Consider the following 19,265-nt stretch of genomic DNA (forward strand, 5'->3'; position numbering starts at 1 on the left):
TTTCAAATACTTTCAATGCAATTACCACATGTTATCAGTGTGAATTTCATACTACAGTGGACATACAAATGAGGGTATTTCATTCAGCAAATGACGTACAAATAAGGTCATTTTGTACACCAATCGTAATCAAAAAAATGTTCTCAGTAGAATGCTTCAATTAAGAGAGAGGATATGAACCACACCACTGCACAGACAGGCTAACTACAGTTTTAGATTGAGATAACATATGGAAATCAAAGTTCTTTTGTCCTTGTTTCTTTCTGCTTTTTCAGTTTTCAATATAAAAACAAGTTACATGTACCTAGACACATGTCTGTGCATACTAATGACGGTAGGCGAAGCGTCACAATGCGCATTGAAAGTCATGTCACAGTATCATTTGTATTGTTTTGTAATGATAGGTCAAAGGTGACTGACAATGTAATGACCCATTTTATGGTACGCGACACACAGAATGTGGTGAGTATGTTTACACTACATAAATGCACTGTGTGATACGTGTCTATATTACACGTATGTGCATTAATGCCACTTTTAGACCAAATTGTAGCAGGTGTATACAACCCATGTACATCACACGTCTGTTAGCAAGTTGGTACCAATGTTTATACAAGAGGTCATTTGAGATCATAAAATGATTTAGACCAAAGGTTAAATGAACACAGGTCATGTTAATACTAACCTGGTGTTTCTGCAACATAGAGACGACACTACGAAGATCTTTACCAGTTACCATGGACTTTGCAATTCTTTGTTTTTCCATTAACCACGATTCCTCTTCCTCACTATCACGCAAGAACTGATAGAATTTCATGGATTCTTCGAGCCGGGCCTTCCGAGCGGCGCTGAGATCCGATAATCTGTCAATTGGAGAAAATACATTCATATCATGCAGTAGTGACATGTTAAAATACAATCCCTGTATGCCTATTGTAGCATAGTGCCGAGCATACCGCTTTTTTCCCTTTTTGTTGTTGTTGATTTCATGAGTGAAATGACTGATCTGAAATGAAAATATGGTGTGAAATGTACATTACTGATAAATGTAATGCCATGAATTGTCCTGTCAGGAATAAAAAATGATGTGCAATTAATGTTCAAGAGAAGACTACATAGGGGCAGTTTTATCAGACAATACTTTATCAACAGATATTGTCAAAGTTGTTTACTTCTAAAAAGTTCTACCATAAGGCAGCTAGATTAAAAAGAAAAAGAATATTTTTACATTATCTTCAATTTATTGAGCTGGATGTGGTTGTTTCAATTGCAATTCTTCAAATTTGGTAATTCCCTGTTTTCAAGTAAGAAACTAAATAAGACCCAATACTAAGACGTTTTGAGCTTAAATGTAACATAACAGTTTGAAGAAACTTGATTAAATTTGACATGTACAAAATGGTACGTGAATGGGGCGTGTGAGTGCGTTGGATAGGAGATCAAACCAAATCTAATCTAAGTTGATATTTAAAATCCTCTTCAAATGTAAACCAATGGGGAACTAAAATGGTAACATTATTTTTTGGAAAAAGCACAATGTTCATAATAATCAGTTTTGGGGTTGCATGATTGCAATCTGCTGTTAGCTTTTTCTTGTTTACGATGTTATTAGTAGTTATTACAATTATAAATAGCTATGCACTGGTCATTACCGTGTGATAACTGGGCATGGATGGGTTATACTTACAAGTGACCATCCACATCCTGTCATACAACAACATTGGTCAGTACATTACACTATATTGCTATAACCTATTATACATGATATATATGGACAACAGTATAGAATTTATTTAATAATTCTCATCGATAAACAAACTTCAGAATTATGCCATGACAGTCAAATGTTGGTTAGAAAGATGGGTAATTTAGAAGAGTGTCCCTGATTGGCTGCCTAACCAAACAATGCAACCAATCAGGTGACCCAATCTACAAATATTAAATAAGCAATGTAACAATGAATAGCACTGCTCAAATACAGACGCAATATTTGCTCTATTTAAAGCACATCTCCAATACTGGTGCACATCTTCCAAATATGTTTTCTTTGGTTGGATTTCAATCATTTTGGAGATTTTTACATGAGTGCATGCACTTCTAATAAAACAAATATAGTATGATTATTTTAGATTCAGTTCTGATCAGCAGTTATGAATAAACCAAACAAATTCTATACTTAAAGCAGTCAAAACACAGGATGAGAACTTGAGTATAAGCTAAGTTTGATTTTTTTTTTGGCAAGCAGGAATTTGATATAGTGTTATGGAGTAATCAAATACTCCAAGTATACATCACTCACTGTGCAGGGTCATAATCATCTAATCCATAGACCTCACAAAACATTCTGTAAGAGGGGAAGAATACTTTGAGAATAAATCATAACATTAAGTGTTACCAGGATGCTAGAACAAGCATTAACCAATAAGAAGTTGGGAGAATTTACATGTTAGTCAAGACAAGGGTAATATAATAGAACATGCAATATTACAAGATTACTATTATTTTCTCCTAACCTTTCCTTCCAGAGTAATTTGAGTTATGTTATGAGAGCATACAAAATCTGAACACTTTTTACTGCTTCAGAGACACACACAATGACTATATGTATAATGGAATTGATATACTATATACCAGGTAGGCACCAGTGATAGAGGGCTCAGGTTAATAGGTGTCCCCAGGGTTGGGGGGGGGGGGTTTCAGGTCAATATGTGCTGCCATAGAGGTCCAGGTCAATAGGCATCATCAGGATTGGGGGGAGGTGAGTCAGGTCAAAAGGTGCTGCCATTAGAGGTTCTGGTCAATAAGTGCTGAAGGGACACTCAGGTCATACATGGCAAAGATAGAATGACCATCAACTCGACGTTGGAAGTACAAGTTCATAAACGATAGAATTTAAACTCACTTTTTATACTCAAGGTTGATATCGTCCAACTTGGCTTTAATGGAGTCACTCTCAATATGGTCGTCAGCTAAGACTTTATCTGCGGTATTGTTGACTTTCTCTAGACGATTTCCAATTGAGTTTATCAGTGTCTCGACGAGACTATGTCGCTGCAGAAGATCCTCTACACCAAACAAATGTTTGCCGTAATCTTCTGATTTCAATCCACCCTGGAATATAAAGTTACACAACATGACATGAGAACTGATGTTCATTTCACAGGCATAAAGGTAACACCTAGAGATTGTGCAGTTTTCTCGATTAATTACACTCAGTGCCACTAACAACCACTGTTGAATGCATACAGGGATTTTACTATACAGCTGTGACAATATTACCAAGTAGGAATAGTGACAAAACTTCCAACTGAAACCAGACACCATTGATACCCAATTCAATGTTTATTCTGAAATAAATTTTAATTTAATTTGCATCTATACCAAACATTCTTGTTTCTCCCAATAAACCCAATTGAGATATAAAATATAGATGCATTTTTTAGATAAGAGTGGTATCTGGTTACCTATACGTGTAAGTTTAACCCTTTGAAACACTGTAATTGTTTTAGACGTTTTTAATTATTTTTCTAAAATTTCTTTGGTAATTTTGAGCCAATTAGACATTATTTTACATTGCTAGCAGGTAATGATCAAAATTGTTGAGAAAAAATTAAAATAATTTTAAAAAACAATCAAAAAAGTAAACAAATACAAAACAACATTTACTTTGATGGTCAAAGGGTTAAATCTAAAGGAATTCACAAGTCAGGCAATAGACATACAACCCTGGCATGGCCAACCTATGTTATAAGGTGTGATAGTTAGCATAACAACCAATAATCTCATTACGTTCAATGCTCTTGTTGAATATCCCAAACTTACACATAGATACTCAATAAAGCAAAAATCTCCCCCACTGCTTGCCATACTTTAACAAATGAAGAGAATTCAAAATGGCTACCATTGAACTTTCACCTATTTTTCGACCATATGCAATGGCTAACTTTTGTATTTTTGATTTGATTTTAAGATATGGCGTAATTAATCCTTTGAGCGTCATTGTCAACTTTTGACAATATCAACAAAATGATTTTTCTACAGTCTGCTCCTCCCCACATGAAATGTTGATATATAATTAGACAAACTTTTTGATCAAAAATTAAAACAATATCAGAAACTGTCAAAATGATTATAAAATTTAGTGACAATTTTACAAAATGTGAAAATATTTGAACTAAATTTTTGGCGAGACAAATATCTGGCACTCAATGGGTTAAAATAATTGTTAATATTCTCAGCTTGTCAGCGTTCGGAAAATGGTTCTGTCCAAGATGTCAAAATACCGAACCTGTCATATAATTCATAATTTAATTTTGGGTTCTAAAATTATCATTGAAATTAGATATTAGTAGCCCAGTATAACAACAATTCCTTCATTATTATTGTGAACATTGAACAAGAGCATTGAATTGTATGATCAGATGCAGATATTAGAATACGTAATGTTAATGCCGACTGGATGCATTGGAAGCAAGCAAGCCTATACCAAAGAGCACTCACAAAGAGAGAAAAAGACCTGCGGGCTAGACTTATGGGGTAAGCAATAAGACCAACCTTCATCTTATCCTGTAGGGAAAAGTATGGGAGGAAAGAAAACATTGCATTGCCATAAAAATTAAGAATTACTAAATAAATTCAAAAAGTAGCATAAATTATGAAAATAAGAGAAGCTGGAATATGAAGATACGAGAAAAAGAGTGTAAAGGCAAGAGCATCTAGAGCGGGATTTCTCATCTTGTAAAAACAAATTATATTTCCATACAATAAATTTGGCATTTTGGATGATTTGTGGGAAATAAGGGTCAGGAAGCAATAGCAGCTTATCCATGTTGTTTTTAAGGTGATGAAAAAAAGGAAAGTTTATATTTGTAAGAAGTTTATACACAATGCTGAAAGTATAAGGTACAAAAGGATTCCATTTTCTGCTCAGAAAGCCATGAAAAAAATAATCATCAATTTTTGTGCTGCCAGTTGATCAAAGATTGTAGGAATGTCCATTTAACAGGCATTCTCTTGAGAGGGACTTAAACGTAGTCTTCTAAACATTTTTAAACAAACAAAAAATCAATTTACTGTATTTTCTTGACAGATATGGTTCTAAACATTGAAAAACTATTAGTCAGTCTATAATTAGAATCAAAACCAGTGACATAATCCCTCAAAGTTAATCATCTCAGACTTTACCCATCAATCAACAGAATACCCATAATTCATTCTCATATATCCAACAAAACCAGAAGTAGGTTTGTTTGCATGATGTCTGGAACCAACCACACCAGAGCAAACAGGAAGTAACCAATATATCTCAGAATTTAAACATCATTTATGAGATGGTTACATACACAGTTTAAAAATTAATTATTTACATATTTAATATGCTACATATAAATATAATGCTTAGGGACAACGTCAAAAGATCAATGTCGGATAAAAAACTTAATTCCTTTAGTTTTTTTCCAAACTGAAACTTAATTGATAAATATTGGTCATGGCGTCAGACTACATTCACCATTAAATACAAATTGATAATTGAATAGCAGTTGGCTGTCGGGTGGGTGTAAAAAGATTTTACAAATGCACCTCATTTGACGCACAGATTTACACTCAAACCAAACCATTTTTCTGTTTTTTTCCCTTTTCGGTTATTTCTGTCCATGATTGGATAGAAAAAAAAATGAACTACAAATACTCCAAGATTTTTTTGACTTCATTAAAAAATAAAATCGTTTTTGTCGGATGGAAACTTTTTGAGGTCAAAACCCCCCACCCCCAAACTAAAGGAAATAAGTTTTTTATCCGACATCGATCTTTTGACGTCGTCCCTTAGTTAACTGTAAAGTTCAAAACATATGCCTTCACAGAGATATTATAATACTATGTAGAATATACCAGTAGTCAACATTTCATTAAATCAATTATGACAATTGGAATAATGATTGAGGAAGCACCAGAAATAGGAAGACACTTGAACAAAGTGCATTACATATGCGAACATGTACATAACTGAATATGTAATGGTTATTTTTCTCAAAAAGACGTTTTCTCTAGCGTCTTTTATTACACCAGCTACGTTACTGATAACTATTGTGCATGTGTGAACTCAATTTCAAAAATACTAAATAAAACTTACCTCAACTTCTTTCATCTCGGCACGTATATTGTCGATTTCTCTGTACATACCAATTAATTCAGAAATTCCTTTTAATTGTCTTTTTCTTTTGTCCAAATCGGCCAATAAGTTTTGCCATTTAGCGATGATTTGCTGCTCTCGCACTTTAATCTCGTCTTTGCCATGGTAACTCTCACGTACCAGCTCATCTGCCATTTTGGAGAGATTTTCAAATCTGTCAGTCTGTAATAACAAAACAAAGTACATCCTTACAATGATTAGTGTATTAACCTGTGTTTGTGTTACACCTGTCAAAAACACACAGTAAACATATGATACTTGAACGGCTGAGTAATCAACCCAATTCATTCATCATAATAGAGGCATGGCTCTGGTAGTTTTTGATTATTATAAGCCATCCACTTTGGTTAGTCATCATATCATTTTATTTGAACAACTGTGATTTCAATAATATAATTTGAGAAGCAAACATTTTTTTCAAGGAAGACTATAGCCATAAATAAAATCTGGCTTTACACCCCTATACTGAATGAAAAAGAACCAAATCTTTTAAGTGCCTTAAATGAGGGGTCTGGACAGGTACAAATTTTACTCTGATCAAAGAGAAAATACAATACTTGACATACTCTAGCAAGCACATCTGCAATAATTGCTTCATGTTTTTTAGTGGCAGCATTCACAGACTCTGCATCTAAATCCTTGGAGGAATCTTCCAATACTTGACACATGTCAGTCAGCCAGGAATTCCTAAGCATTGCCTGAAACCGAATAACAACAAACATTAGACGAGTGTGACAGGGTGGTCTTTATATGACAAGTTTTAATGGACTCGCATGAAATGCAGTAAAATTGTAGAAATTGTTAAAAGCAAAAACTTTGACAAGATAATTGATCTATTGGTTTGATGAAGCTAACACATCGTTAGAGTTTGACAAGTATAAACAATTCAATTACAGAGACTAAGCTCCCGCTACGTCTATCGTAAACTGAACACTAGTGATTTATGCATTCAATTTTCTTTAGACAGGAAATTAACAACACTCACCTTCCTTTCAAATTTCTCAGCCAGTTGTTCCAACCGCTCCTGTTTCATCAGCTCTTCTCTGAGAGCACGTTCTCTCTCGTTTTCTGATTGATCCAATGACTGCCATGTCTTCTCAATATCATTTATCAGTTTGCCTTCTGGAGGGATGTATCCTCTCTGAAAGTTCCTTGCGCGGAGTTTGGTTTGAATTTGAAAGAATAAGGCCTCGAGTTCACCCTTCTCTTGATACCTGGAGAAAGTGAAAAGGAAGTGAAATATACTAGTATCAAGAAAATACATCAAATGTAATATTGTATAATTCAGTAGGACCAAGAGGATGAGAAAACATAGTGAGAGTATTGAAGACTTGCCCATGAAAAATAGTGTGGTTTTAAAGGCTCTGTCATATTTTGATCAAAGTCTTCATTTGTGATACACTATGTACACAACAGTTCTTGGAACCGATCAATAGGTTGAGCTTAAGATCATTCAAGCTATTAAATAAGAGGTGAAATGATTATCACATTTTTTTTATTTCAAAAGTTCTTGATTTAGACTACTGTAAAATACTTTTATTTAGCTGGAATAAATTTTCACTGAATAGACTTTTTGGGTGTTTTGTATGGAATATATTTTCACTGATTTTTGACGAGTTGAATGTAAAATATTCAAACAACGATATATTTGCTGGATTTTATTTTCACTGAATCATACCTTCAGCGAAAATACCAAAAATAAAGTTTTTTTGAGATTTCTCACAAAATGAAATATTTTTCTTGAAGCGAAATTGACTGAAAACATGCAAAAATGAAGCAATTTGGAACTATCTCCATAGAAATTCGAGTTAAAATATTATTTCATAAAAAAACTAAGAGTACTTGTCAGAATTTCCCAATAATTTGAGACAACCATAAGTAACCATCTTATATCGACAAATCATTTTTTTCACCACACACAATTTTGAGTTTAATATGGCAAAATATTTTTTCCATAGGAATCAACAGTAACTGACTCAAAAATCGCCATGGGTGTTTGACATATTTTTTGTTTGAAAGTAGTTTTGCGACCATACTTATTTTTATCTACCTGTAGATTTTGTGAACAACAGAATAAAATAAAGCCATATGGTGAAAATCAATGAAATCTGACGAAAGTTTTTATGGTAGCAAACTAGAAATCTGACGAAAGTTTTTATGGTAGCAAACTACCTTACCTATTCATTACAATGTATCGGGGTTTGAGTGCACAATATTGCAACAAACATTTAAAATGTGAATTGTTGCGACAGAAATGAGATGGATAACAGGACAAGCATTCTGTTTTTCTGTCATTTGCACATATAATCATTAACACAACAGACAGGGCAACAAAACAAATCCACATATCAAAACCATTTCACCCTTCCACCATTCAGATCATTTCAAAACACTTGCAAATATGTAAATATTTGTAGGTTAATAAGGGTATGACAGGGTTCATCACCATGGTAACAGATTATATGGGATAAAAGAATCAACATCAGTTAGCAATATACAAGGCATGTTTGTTCACCTGTACAAAATACTACCAACTTAGGAGGATTAACAACACAAACCAACTTACTTAGGGGGCTTCTCCACTGTTCTGTAGTCTTTGAATTTCATCATTTCTCCCTGAATACCATCTAGTGAGTTTGGGAAATTTCTATCATCAAGTTCTTCAATTTTAATTTTAATCCATTTGAGTAGATCGGATGTCAGTCTTTCATAATCTTCTTCACTGTTTTCAATGTCCATCAATCCATTGACGATCTATTAAACAAAAGTACAAGATCCTTGTATGAATAATTTCTCAAGAGACAGATTTTGCAACTTTCGTGGGTTAAGGGAAGTTGTGAAAACAGTAACAGTAACATTTACTCCTAACAATTAGTTGTATATCTAGTATGCAAAATGTAACTGTTAAAAAAAAGATTTGAAACTTATTAATATCTTTTTCATAACATTTTCCAGTTTTTTATTGGGATCATTTCCAATCACATTTATTTGTAATAAAAAATAGAAAGAATTATTATTATTTATGTGAGAAAGAAGACGAACCTTTCCAATTCTCTTTCCTCCTTTCTGTTCTTTTTTCATCTTTGCAAAGTAGTGGTAGTAAGAAACCACGTACGTCATGATAGATTTCTCATCTGGTCTCTGAACAGCGATATCTACACCAAGATACACATACAGTAAATTACAGTAAAACATAGACTTATATATGGCATTTTTGTATAAAACTATTAATAAAAAATTCATATTCAAATACTACTCAAAAAAACCTAATAAGGACAGTAACCATTAAAACTGTTGTACAATGAAGTGTGATGACATAAAGGTCATTGACCTCTTACAGTGATCAAACTTTTCATTTTTGCAAGCATTTCAATATATTTTTGTTGTTGCTAACAAACTCTTATGGCATTAGTTCACTCACAGAAAGCAACTGGAAACATTTTATTAAAAAAAAAAAATTGTAGTTATTATTCCTTTTGAAGTGATTAATAAACTGAAAATGATCCAAGCATTGTTATCTAGAAAGCCAAAAAAAATAATAGTAAAATAATTTTCCCTCAAAACTGGCGTAATCTCAAAACTGAAGAAGAACAAATACATTTACAATTACAATTCTACAGTCACATATTCAAGTGTTTCTGGTATCTACAAACACAATACACTCTCCAGCCATAATCATAAGTAAATATAACACATGAGATATAAGACAATGAACAGCACATACCTTCAGCATCTAGCAGTTTAGCTATGCCCAGTTGGGCATGGGCAACATCAAAGGCATTGTTTAAATTACCTAACTGATCACGAGGATCTAATTTCTGAAATCGAATCAGTTCAGGCCTACAAGAAAAGAACTCAAATATTAAGTAATTTTAATTAATTCACACATACAGTTATCCAATGAGATTTACATAATTGCAATTACTCAGTAAATGCATTTTGACCACAAAATGATGAGAAAAAAAAAAATGCATACTTGATTAGAGCAACGATTCTCACCTACTATACTTCTATAGTCAACCCATGCCAACAACTCGTACAATTAAAACAATGTTATGCACTACTTGCAAATTTACTCTCCACAAAACAACACTCAGTCGCACACAAAGACCTGTCTGCGACAAATATGTCTAATGTGTATTTCATTGTGTTCAATGCTTGTCCTCATTGTTGATTCAAATTCGTCAACATTTTTGTCATAATTTTTGCCAAGATCTGAACACAGCTGCAAAATTTTCAACAGAATTCCAGAAAAGTATGAGAAATTGTAATTCCAAAAACATCCAACTAACCTGTGTGCGTGTATAAGTGCATTGAATGCGAGCCCATCTCTCCAACTAGTTGTGAAATTGGTGACGTTAACACCAGGATACCTGTATATGAAACAAAAACAAATGCAAATACAAGCAACTGTCTATACAATACAACTAGAACATTAATTACTGAACATTTCACAAATTTATCTGCCCATATTTATTTTTCAATTCTGCTCAAGACAGCTAACCATGAGAAATGATGTCTATTTGGTCAAAAGTAAACAACGAAAATTAAAAATAAATATGTGAAATGGTGCAAAGGAATTTTGAGCTTCTTACCCGGCTGTCTTTCTTTGACACCAAATAAGCAAAGAATCTTTCGCCGACCTAGCTTGTCTACTCGCATCCTGTGAGAAGAGAACAATCAACATATGTAAACTAGAAATAAGTTTAATTCAGAAGATGCAGAGAATAATTAATAACAGAGGACAAATCTCTTAAGTTGGTTTTCTCTAACATTTCAAGGAGGTGGCAGTTGTGAAAACTAAACCACTACCTCTTGTTAATATCTAGTATTAGAGAAGCATACATCTTGGGTTATAGAGCAGAACATCGCAATATGCTAATCCCTGCAATTCACATTCTCTGAAGATGTCAATTGAGTTCAAGTTCACAAATTCTATTTCCTGCTCATCAACATTGACAGTTCCGACCATGAAAACAGTCGTATTGAAAAATTAATCTGCTGTCTTAAGTTCTGAGAAACACTAGGAACACACTTTGTGCTATTTTTATTAAAGAGGAAAATTAATATTTGACATTCTTACATTTTTATTGATAATTGTTTAGGCCAGACAAAATCTTTTTTCCAGATTCTTTGTGTGAATAAACTTGGAGCAGCAAATAAATTTGTTTTTGCCCAAAATTTGGAAGCAAAATTTTTTTTTTGCCAAAATGTGGCTATGAATGCGGTTGGTCAAGACAAATCTCGGACCAGAGTCTTGCACTTTGTGAGATATCAGTTTAAGGATTCGAAAGTTTGTGAAAATCTTGAAGCAAATCAAAAAAAAAAAAAATCTAAAATTAGATCTGGCAGGTGTGACACGGTCCTGTGAACAAGATTTTATTTTGTCTGGCTTTAGTGGATTTATTCATCATTCATTTTAGTCAGTTACAAAATATCAACATTATTATTAGTTGCAATGACAGAATAGACAATTAGATTTGAAAATACCGAATTGGTTCCAGTAGTATATGTCAGGATACAATAAATGCAATAATTTTTTTTATGTGCATTTCTTCAACGATGCATTTCTAATAGAGCAAGAACAGTAAGTATATTTTTTCGTACTCTCCAAGTAAGGACAACAAGAAAGTGAAATACAAATTCTGTTAGTGAATAAAGAAGCACTGAATATTGAGCATTTTATATGTGAAGCAGTCAGTTATACCACTGTATGCATACATAGAATTTACTATTAAAACTTTTATCAACACCTTTACTTGATCTATTTGACAGTGTGGTGGCATTCAAAAGAGGAAGCAAGAGAACAAAAAAAGAGACAGATGATAACGATGATAATGATGATAATGATGATGATCATCATATATTAGACTCGCACCATAAAGTCAGCATTTATGACTTGTGTAAAACAATTTATTATGTCAGAAATCCAAAACAATTGGAACACACATTTTATACCCAAGGGTATCATAGCAACAAGTAGCAAAACAAAAGAGAGATACTTACATCATCATCTTCAAGTTCAACTTCTTGAATTTGAAATCTTAAGATAATGGTCCATATAAGACCAAGTATAAGTATAGGATTGCCGTCACAGATATCTTCAGCACCAATGCTCTCAAGTCGCACCTAGCAACCCAATCACATACATATGCATTTAACATTCCAGTGGATTGGTAAGGGCATAATTAAAGATTCATTAACCTTTTCACCATCAGTTCTCTCTACTCATCACAAAATAGTCCTGTTTATAGTCTGCATTTTCCATCAAAGGATTGAGACAAAAATAGCCAAATTTTTTTAGTAAAAACTGAAAATTGACTCAAATTTTGTCTGTTGGCTCCAAAATTACGGTTCAATGTCAGAAATATTGAAAGAAGTAAAGTGCAGACAAATTTGGGTAAAAAAGTCTGTTGGTGGAAGGTTAACATATATACATACATGTAAAGTTGTGTCAACAAAAAATGGTAGAAAAAAATCATCAGAATTAAATCCGTTATTATAATTTACCAGTATCTATAAAATCAGTTGATGAAGTATTAATTCAGCTTTGATAATGAATTATTGATCACCCACATCCCCCCTCAAATAAAACAGAGGATATCCTCCTTCTCCCTCTCTAACATCATTTGGGCACTCAAGATTGAAAAAATGAAGCATCTAAATTTGTTTTCAAATTGTTTTTAAATGTTTACACATTACAAACAATGTTTAAAATGTGCACTCTAAGAAATGTATTCTGCTGTGCTAAATTCTTTTCCTATTTTTGATTTTTGATTTTAAACACGTAGTCTGCATTCAACGTAATGATTTACTATTCCTAGTGACATGTTCTTTATTTACTAGCTGTTAATCGTTTGTGACGTTCGCTTCTACCTGATAATAAAACAAAGCAAAACATCACAATAGAATTCCATTGAGGGTTCAACTGTACAAAGTTTATTCTCTTTGTTTTTTACAGTATTTTTATTATTACACTATTTTCCTCACAGACACACAAGCTGCCATCTACGCCAGGCAAGGTCCATTTATTTGGCCATCACCTCACTGCAATTTCTTGCCAGCTTCTCGTCAGCAACTGTGTATTTAAGTGCACATTCTTTGGCAATTTGAGATTCCGCCATTTTGTTTTATATCCATTGTCTTATTCTAGGGCTGCTCTGATTGATTTTAAAGCATTTCTAATCAGTCAAGTAACCAACTATTTGATAGAATCATACACAGGTATATTTACATCATGTTCACAAAGTTGTGCGATTCAGATGATATTTAAAAAAAAACAAAAAAAACAACCACAACAAAGTGTGCCTAAAAACTTGTTCACTACCCCTTCAACAAAACTGAGGTTAGGAAGTTATGCATGATGACACAATAAGTGAACCTAGCCATGCAAACTATACAATAAAGATGGTACAGCATAATGGCCCATAGGGATATAGTATATACGTGCTGTAAAACATGTACTGTACATTTATCACTTTGCATTTTCAGAATACGAGTTTTCAAAGAGTTGTTTTAATATCATATTCAACATGAATATCTCATTTTTAATACATTGCATCCATACTCAGTAGATGCAAAACATGAAATCCCTCAATATTGTCATATAAATTGAAACAGGTGCTTGGAATATGTCCGGTGATAAAATTGTAACAGACAATAAACGGCCATTTTCTTTTTTCTGTGCGTAATGGATCATTCCCTAATGAGTATTCGACCTGAGTCGCATTCAGTACAGGTCAGGGTGTCACAAAACATTGAGTTGTATTTTGAAATGGTTCATGAAGATGGCGTAAGTTCCAGACAGATATTTTCACAAAAATTTTGATGCCATTGTTTTCATATTATCTATAATCTTCTCTTGCGTCAAAGCTAATTTTAGACCAGACATTTCTGAGATAATAATATTGATCTACAAATTTAATATAAACTAGTTGATAAAAACAGGTGAAAGACTGATTAATGGGTGCCTCTGAAAAAATCTTTATCCAGAGGTTTGTCCATATACAAAATGCCAATCTGCCAAAAATACAACCATTGATTAGAGGCAATATAGTGGCATAGCATTTTGGCTGTTTTCACACGCAAACACATACCATGCAAACTACATTCATCTAACCTCACAACGAAAAATGATATTGAGACACACATGGACAGAACACAAAGCATTACCCTAGCTCTTCCAAATAGGGAATAAACATACGAATCAGAAGTGGTCTGGCCTTATCATTGGAGTCTTAGTCTCTGCATAAATTGTTATGGCTTTTTTGCTGCATTGTTAACCTTTTTCCAGAACCATTAATGCAATTTATTTTGTGAGTTCAACCAAATTGGTTCAACCAAATGTTTTGAGTCAAACAAGTGTTATGAGCAAACTAAGTGTTGAAGTGGAAAGTAAAAGACAAGCCCTCATGGCATGTCAATAACAATGGGGTTAGGCATTAACACGACTATATTATTTTATTACACCAGAGTATGGCTACACACAAGATGTTGAAGAGAAATGCATGCAACATATACAAAAGCATTAAAACACAGAACCAGCAGCAACCACACCCACACCTCTTAAACACAAACAGTTTTAAAGTTTAAATTCAAATAAAATGAAACATGTATTGAAGTTAACTACAGAATCAAATTTCATGGTTTCCAAAAAAACAACTTGCAAGGTGGGAAGTGGTGATCAAAATGATCAAAATTAATGATTAATTTATTGGCAATGTATTAGGATGTCTGGCTGAAGTTTGGAAGGTAAACAACAGCACTTAGACCAGGTCAGCTATTCAATAATTATAACTTCTTTCAATATTTGTACTGAAAACCACCTAGAAACTGTCTGAATACTGAATTTTTGGTTTTGAATGCAGATAAATAAACATAGTACAACTATTATAACCTTGCTCCTAGCATGAACCTAAGTTTATCTATGAAAGTTTTTAATGCAACTTGTTGACCCATTATCAGAATACAGAACAAAAATGGATAGAATTTATCTGAATAGTAGGCCAGTCAACAAACCAGTGAACAATTATCCACTAGTATGATTGGGTAATATCAAACTCGACTTGTAAGCAAAAATGGGACCTGATTAAATGAAAACTTTTCCATTCACTGTGACCACAAGAAAATGTTTATTAGAGAGATATATTTCTCTTATTTGGCATATTGGTTTTATATGGTTATCATTAACATCTAGTAGAAATAAAGACAGTTGACCCTCAATTCAACCGTTTTTAGAATAGGGTTCAAATATTCATCCCCTCAAGGTAGCAACAGGAGAGACAAAAATGACTTAAAATCGGTCAGACATTCACTAAAGGGTAAAGCATGCTGCTATAACAACCTATATATCATCTGAAAGCTAAAATATAGGCAAAAAAGGTAGTAAATACACTAGAAAACAAAAGCAGATAAAGAAAAAAATTGTACTAATGTACCTTGCAATTATAATGACATTAATGTGACTGAAATGGTGTTCTCAATAGTCAGAATTTTAAAACAATAACTAATTTGCCATTAGGTAATCTTGAAGACAAACATTTGTATGGCATTCACTACTGTATACCTATATATAAGCTACGTTAGAGATTTCAGCATATGCCAAGACTCTGGACCGAGTCTGCACGTGCTGAAACATGTATTTGAACAGTCAGGAAAGAGTCTGAACGTGCCGAAAAAAAATTATTTTGGCCCTGATAGATGCTCAGGACCGAAACTCGGCACGTGCCGAGATTTGCTGCCTGAACGCTCGAAACGAGCCAAAATCACCCTCTGTGGTGAATTTCAGAGAACATATACTGATTCGTACCAGTATGACATGCCGATGGAGGGAAGTGCAGCTAGATATGGTCGAAGTTGTAGTAATGAATGAAATGAATGCAGAACATGGTTGGCGACGCATATTGTGTTGCTGCAACCAACATAGACTTGAAAATCTTCTTTTCCGTTCATGTGCACGGTAACTTGTAATAAATACCATAACACATGGATATAACTTCAATATAGCAATTATTATCATGATATGTGTATCTTTTTCTATGTTTATGTCAAATAACAGATCGAAGAATGAACGACATGAGCCGAGTCGGTCCCAATTGGGTCCCGACTAACGTGAACGCAACTGCTGTAATCATGTTTTTAACTCATTTTTCCACAGTCACTACTTCTAGTCCTCGGTATTTGAAAGGTACCGCAGCCAAGGCATGTTTGAAATCAAGTGTCAATGAACTTTTTAATCCAGAAATGACGAACATACATGGACTTCAAACATTAAAATCTAATCCATCAACAGAATACTATAATTAGAGTCAGCTGACAGTTCAAAAGAAGTTCAATTATTTTAACAAAAAGCAAGGTTTCTACATGTTGAATATTTTGACTTGCTCCCTCATTGTACTTGTACACTATGTTACTAGTCAACATTAACATATTATTTTATCTCATTCACATCTTGTATTAAATGTACCTTGAGGTTTGAAAATAAAATTATATTATACACGTACTGAGATTAAAAAACTGGGGTAAAAAAATGAAAATAAAAATAATATTTTTTGAGCATTTTTTTGAGCTTACAAGTCGATGGGCGCGTGAAATGACACTGAAATAAAATTTTATTTTTATTTCACTTTCAGCTCCTGTTCATTCGGCGGGTTCGCGAAACAAGGGATAATAAAAGTCTGGCCTTATTAGTATAAAACATGCGATCCAAAAAATTCTTGGGAAATTTTTGTGTACACCCAGCCTCTGAAATTGTTTTATGGTGAAGCCTTGACCCGAGATTCATTGGATAATATTAGTGGCCTGTAAAAATACTTGATTTGGTAAAGTTTAAAACAAATATGCATTATTCTATCAAAATTTGCACATTTGAATATTTAAATTAACAGTTTTTGTTTAATAAGTTAGGAGAGTAGACAAGTACCACTTTGTATGCATGCAACACTGCATATTTCAATGATTAAACACAATCTCATTTTCTACGCCCAAATATGTACATAGTTGAGTAACTAAGTAATAAGACATTATACAAACACCGTTAATGGTAATTCTGTCAAACGACAATGTACTGCATGTTGTTTGTGAAATAACTTAGCCATTGTTCCTAAAATGAGTTGTTTGTATACATGACTGTGTAGTACAATAATAAAACAAAGTGGTAACACTTTATTTTTTAAAAGTTAACACTCATTTAAGTGGGTGGCTGGGAAAAGGTGTCAGGGGAGGGATTGGAAAAAATTTTGCTCCAGAGAAAAAAATTCCCGAGATGCTACCCATCTATCGTCTAAGAGAAATTAACAGTGTGCATAATTGAACATAACAGAATTCTCTAAATGAACAACGAATTGGGTTGAAAAGTTACAATTGGAGAGAGTATTTTGTACGGCATCTTATTCTCTAGTTTATTTGAGAAGATAACTAATGCAAGTGTCGAGGAAGAAGCATTGCTCAGAAAACAGCACGGAAACAGCAATATAAAATTGTCACTCACGGTGTTACTCTCACAAGAAATAACCAATTGGAGAAGACGAATTTGCTTTGATATTAATTTTCCACATAAAAGTCCACTACTCTCCTTGTATGTACTAGAATGTATTGAAGTGCTATGTCATCATTAAGTAAATTACCTCTCCTCATTAAGTGTGCATTTCATTACACATGTGTACATCCGTACAAAATAATCATAGTTTGCAAATAACCTTTATGACAAATGTTATTCTCCATTTAGTTAAAAAAAAAAAACCTACTTAAACTGTACATAATTTGAGTGCTAATTTATCAGGAGTAATTTGATATAAAAAAAGCATGTGTACTGACGGAAATAATAATAAAGTTTTAACATTAAATATTTACCGTCAATTAGCATTCAAGAATTTCATCAATTGCTGACAAGAAAGGCATGATTACTCTACAGTATTCTATTGAATATTTATAATGATCACGAATTGAACGGACACGAACTTAACCGCTGAAGGCAATTGTTGAATAAAGATACACAGTGAATTCATTAATAAAGCAGTCATCAACCAGAAATAATTGACTCTTTAGCGAATAGAAAAACATCCATAGTCAAAACATGAACAAAAGAATCATGAGAAAATTAGCTGAGAGGAGTACCGGTAGTTCAATTTAGAAACAAGCGCTTGATTTTAACAGACACTAAGTACACATTTGCAGAACGGATTAAACCAAGGTTGTGTTATGCACCATATATAGATTACCTTTGTTGCAAGAAATGTCAAGCATCTATTCAAGTTTTCTATCTTCTGTACTCTTAGTATTCCTCTGTTTGGTCTGCCTAAAGGTTCTCCGGAGATTATTTCTAATAGTTTCATTAATAATTTTCCATCTTCTAAATCAGTATACAGGTTACTGACGTGCAGGTTTGCCTGTGGAAGAAATTAAAGTCGATATAAAAAACAGGATAATGTCATGAGAAGAGATACAAAGAAAGTCCTGCTGTAAAGCACTATTTGAGGAATTCTATGCAACAAACAGAGGAATCCCATATAAGGAATAAATGAATACTGTGAATTCGGAATCAAAATATGAAGTGAATACATTGCACTGGTTTTCCCAGGTGAATAAATCGCAGTATTAAATGAACGACGGTTCGAATTGGAGAAATATTTGACAATTTTAGAACTAAATTTCAAGAAAGGCATGCAGACTCCCTAGTTAAAAAAAGGGAAATTTTCACTCCATCATTTTCATTATCACAGAATTCTTTAAAATCTGTCGCAAGGTTAAAAAAAAAGTTCCCAGTATATAAATAATTCCTATTCAATCTAATCTGCATTCAATTTGTTACATTTTTCTATATATAACCAAAACTATTATTATATATTGAATTTCTCTTTTGTTATTTCAACTAAAACAATTTCAGGAATTCAGCTCTTCAAGAAGTTTATAAAAAAAAAATATATATTAACCACAATTATTGCTTAATTGAAATTTGAATGACTTTCAGGGACTTTAAAAAAAATCACATTCTAAACCATTTTTTCTTTTTATCTGTTGATACCCAAGGATCAAACAATTTTATTTTCACAAGAACCCTTCAAATAACATGAAAGGA

At 33.1% G+C, this 19,265-nt stretch overlaps 1 protein-coding gene across 1 annotated transcript in view; it reads right to left on the reverse strand.

Annotated features, from left to right (window-relative positions):
- The window catches only part of LOC100377364 (spectrin beta chain, non-erythrocytic 5-like), a 73,266-nt gene that overhangs the window by 40,662 nt on the left and 13,339 nt on the right, over positions 1-19,265 (reverse strand). The window contains exons 4-17 of the mRNA XM_085493453.1: positions 18,409-18,576; positions 12,197-12,319; positions 10,786-10,853; positions 10,483-10,563; positions 9,915-10,030; positions 9,233-9,345; positions 8,757-8,944; positions 7,176-7,404; positions 6,757-6,888; positions 6,131-6,352; positions 4,501-4,566; positions 2,903-3,111; positions 2,300-2,344; positions 686-863 (exon numbers count right to left, since the gene is read on the reverse strand). Coding sequence (XP_085349579.1) covers positions 686-863; positions 2,300-2,344; positions 2,903-3,111; positions 4,501-4,566; positions 6,131-6,352; positions 6,757-6,888; positions 7,176-7,404; positions 8,757-8,944; positions 9,233-9,345; positions 9,915-10,030; positions 10,483-10,563; positions 10,786-10,853; positions 12,197-12,319; positions 18,409-18,576 — 1,938 coding nt within the window. The remainder of the gene's footprint in view (positions 1-685; positions 864-2,299; positions 2,345-2,902; positions 3,112-4,500; positions 4,567-6,130; positions 6,353-6,756; positions 6,889-7,175; positions 7,405-8,756; positions 8,945-9,232; positions 9,346-9,914; positions 10,031-10,482; positions 10,564-10,785; positions 10,854-12,196; positions 12,320-18,408; positions 18,577-19,265) is intronic.

Source organism: Saccoglossus kowalevskii, chromosome 2 (genome assembly GCF_978046115.1).
Source record: "Saccoglossus kowalevskii chromosome 2, keSacKowa6.1, whole genome shotgun sequence".
Lineage (NCBI taxonomy): Eukaryota > Metazoa > Hemichordata > Enteropneusta > Harrimaniidae > Saccoglossus > Saccoglossus kowalevskii.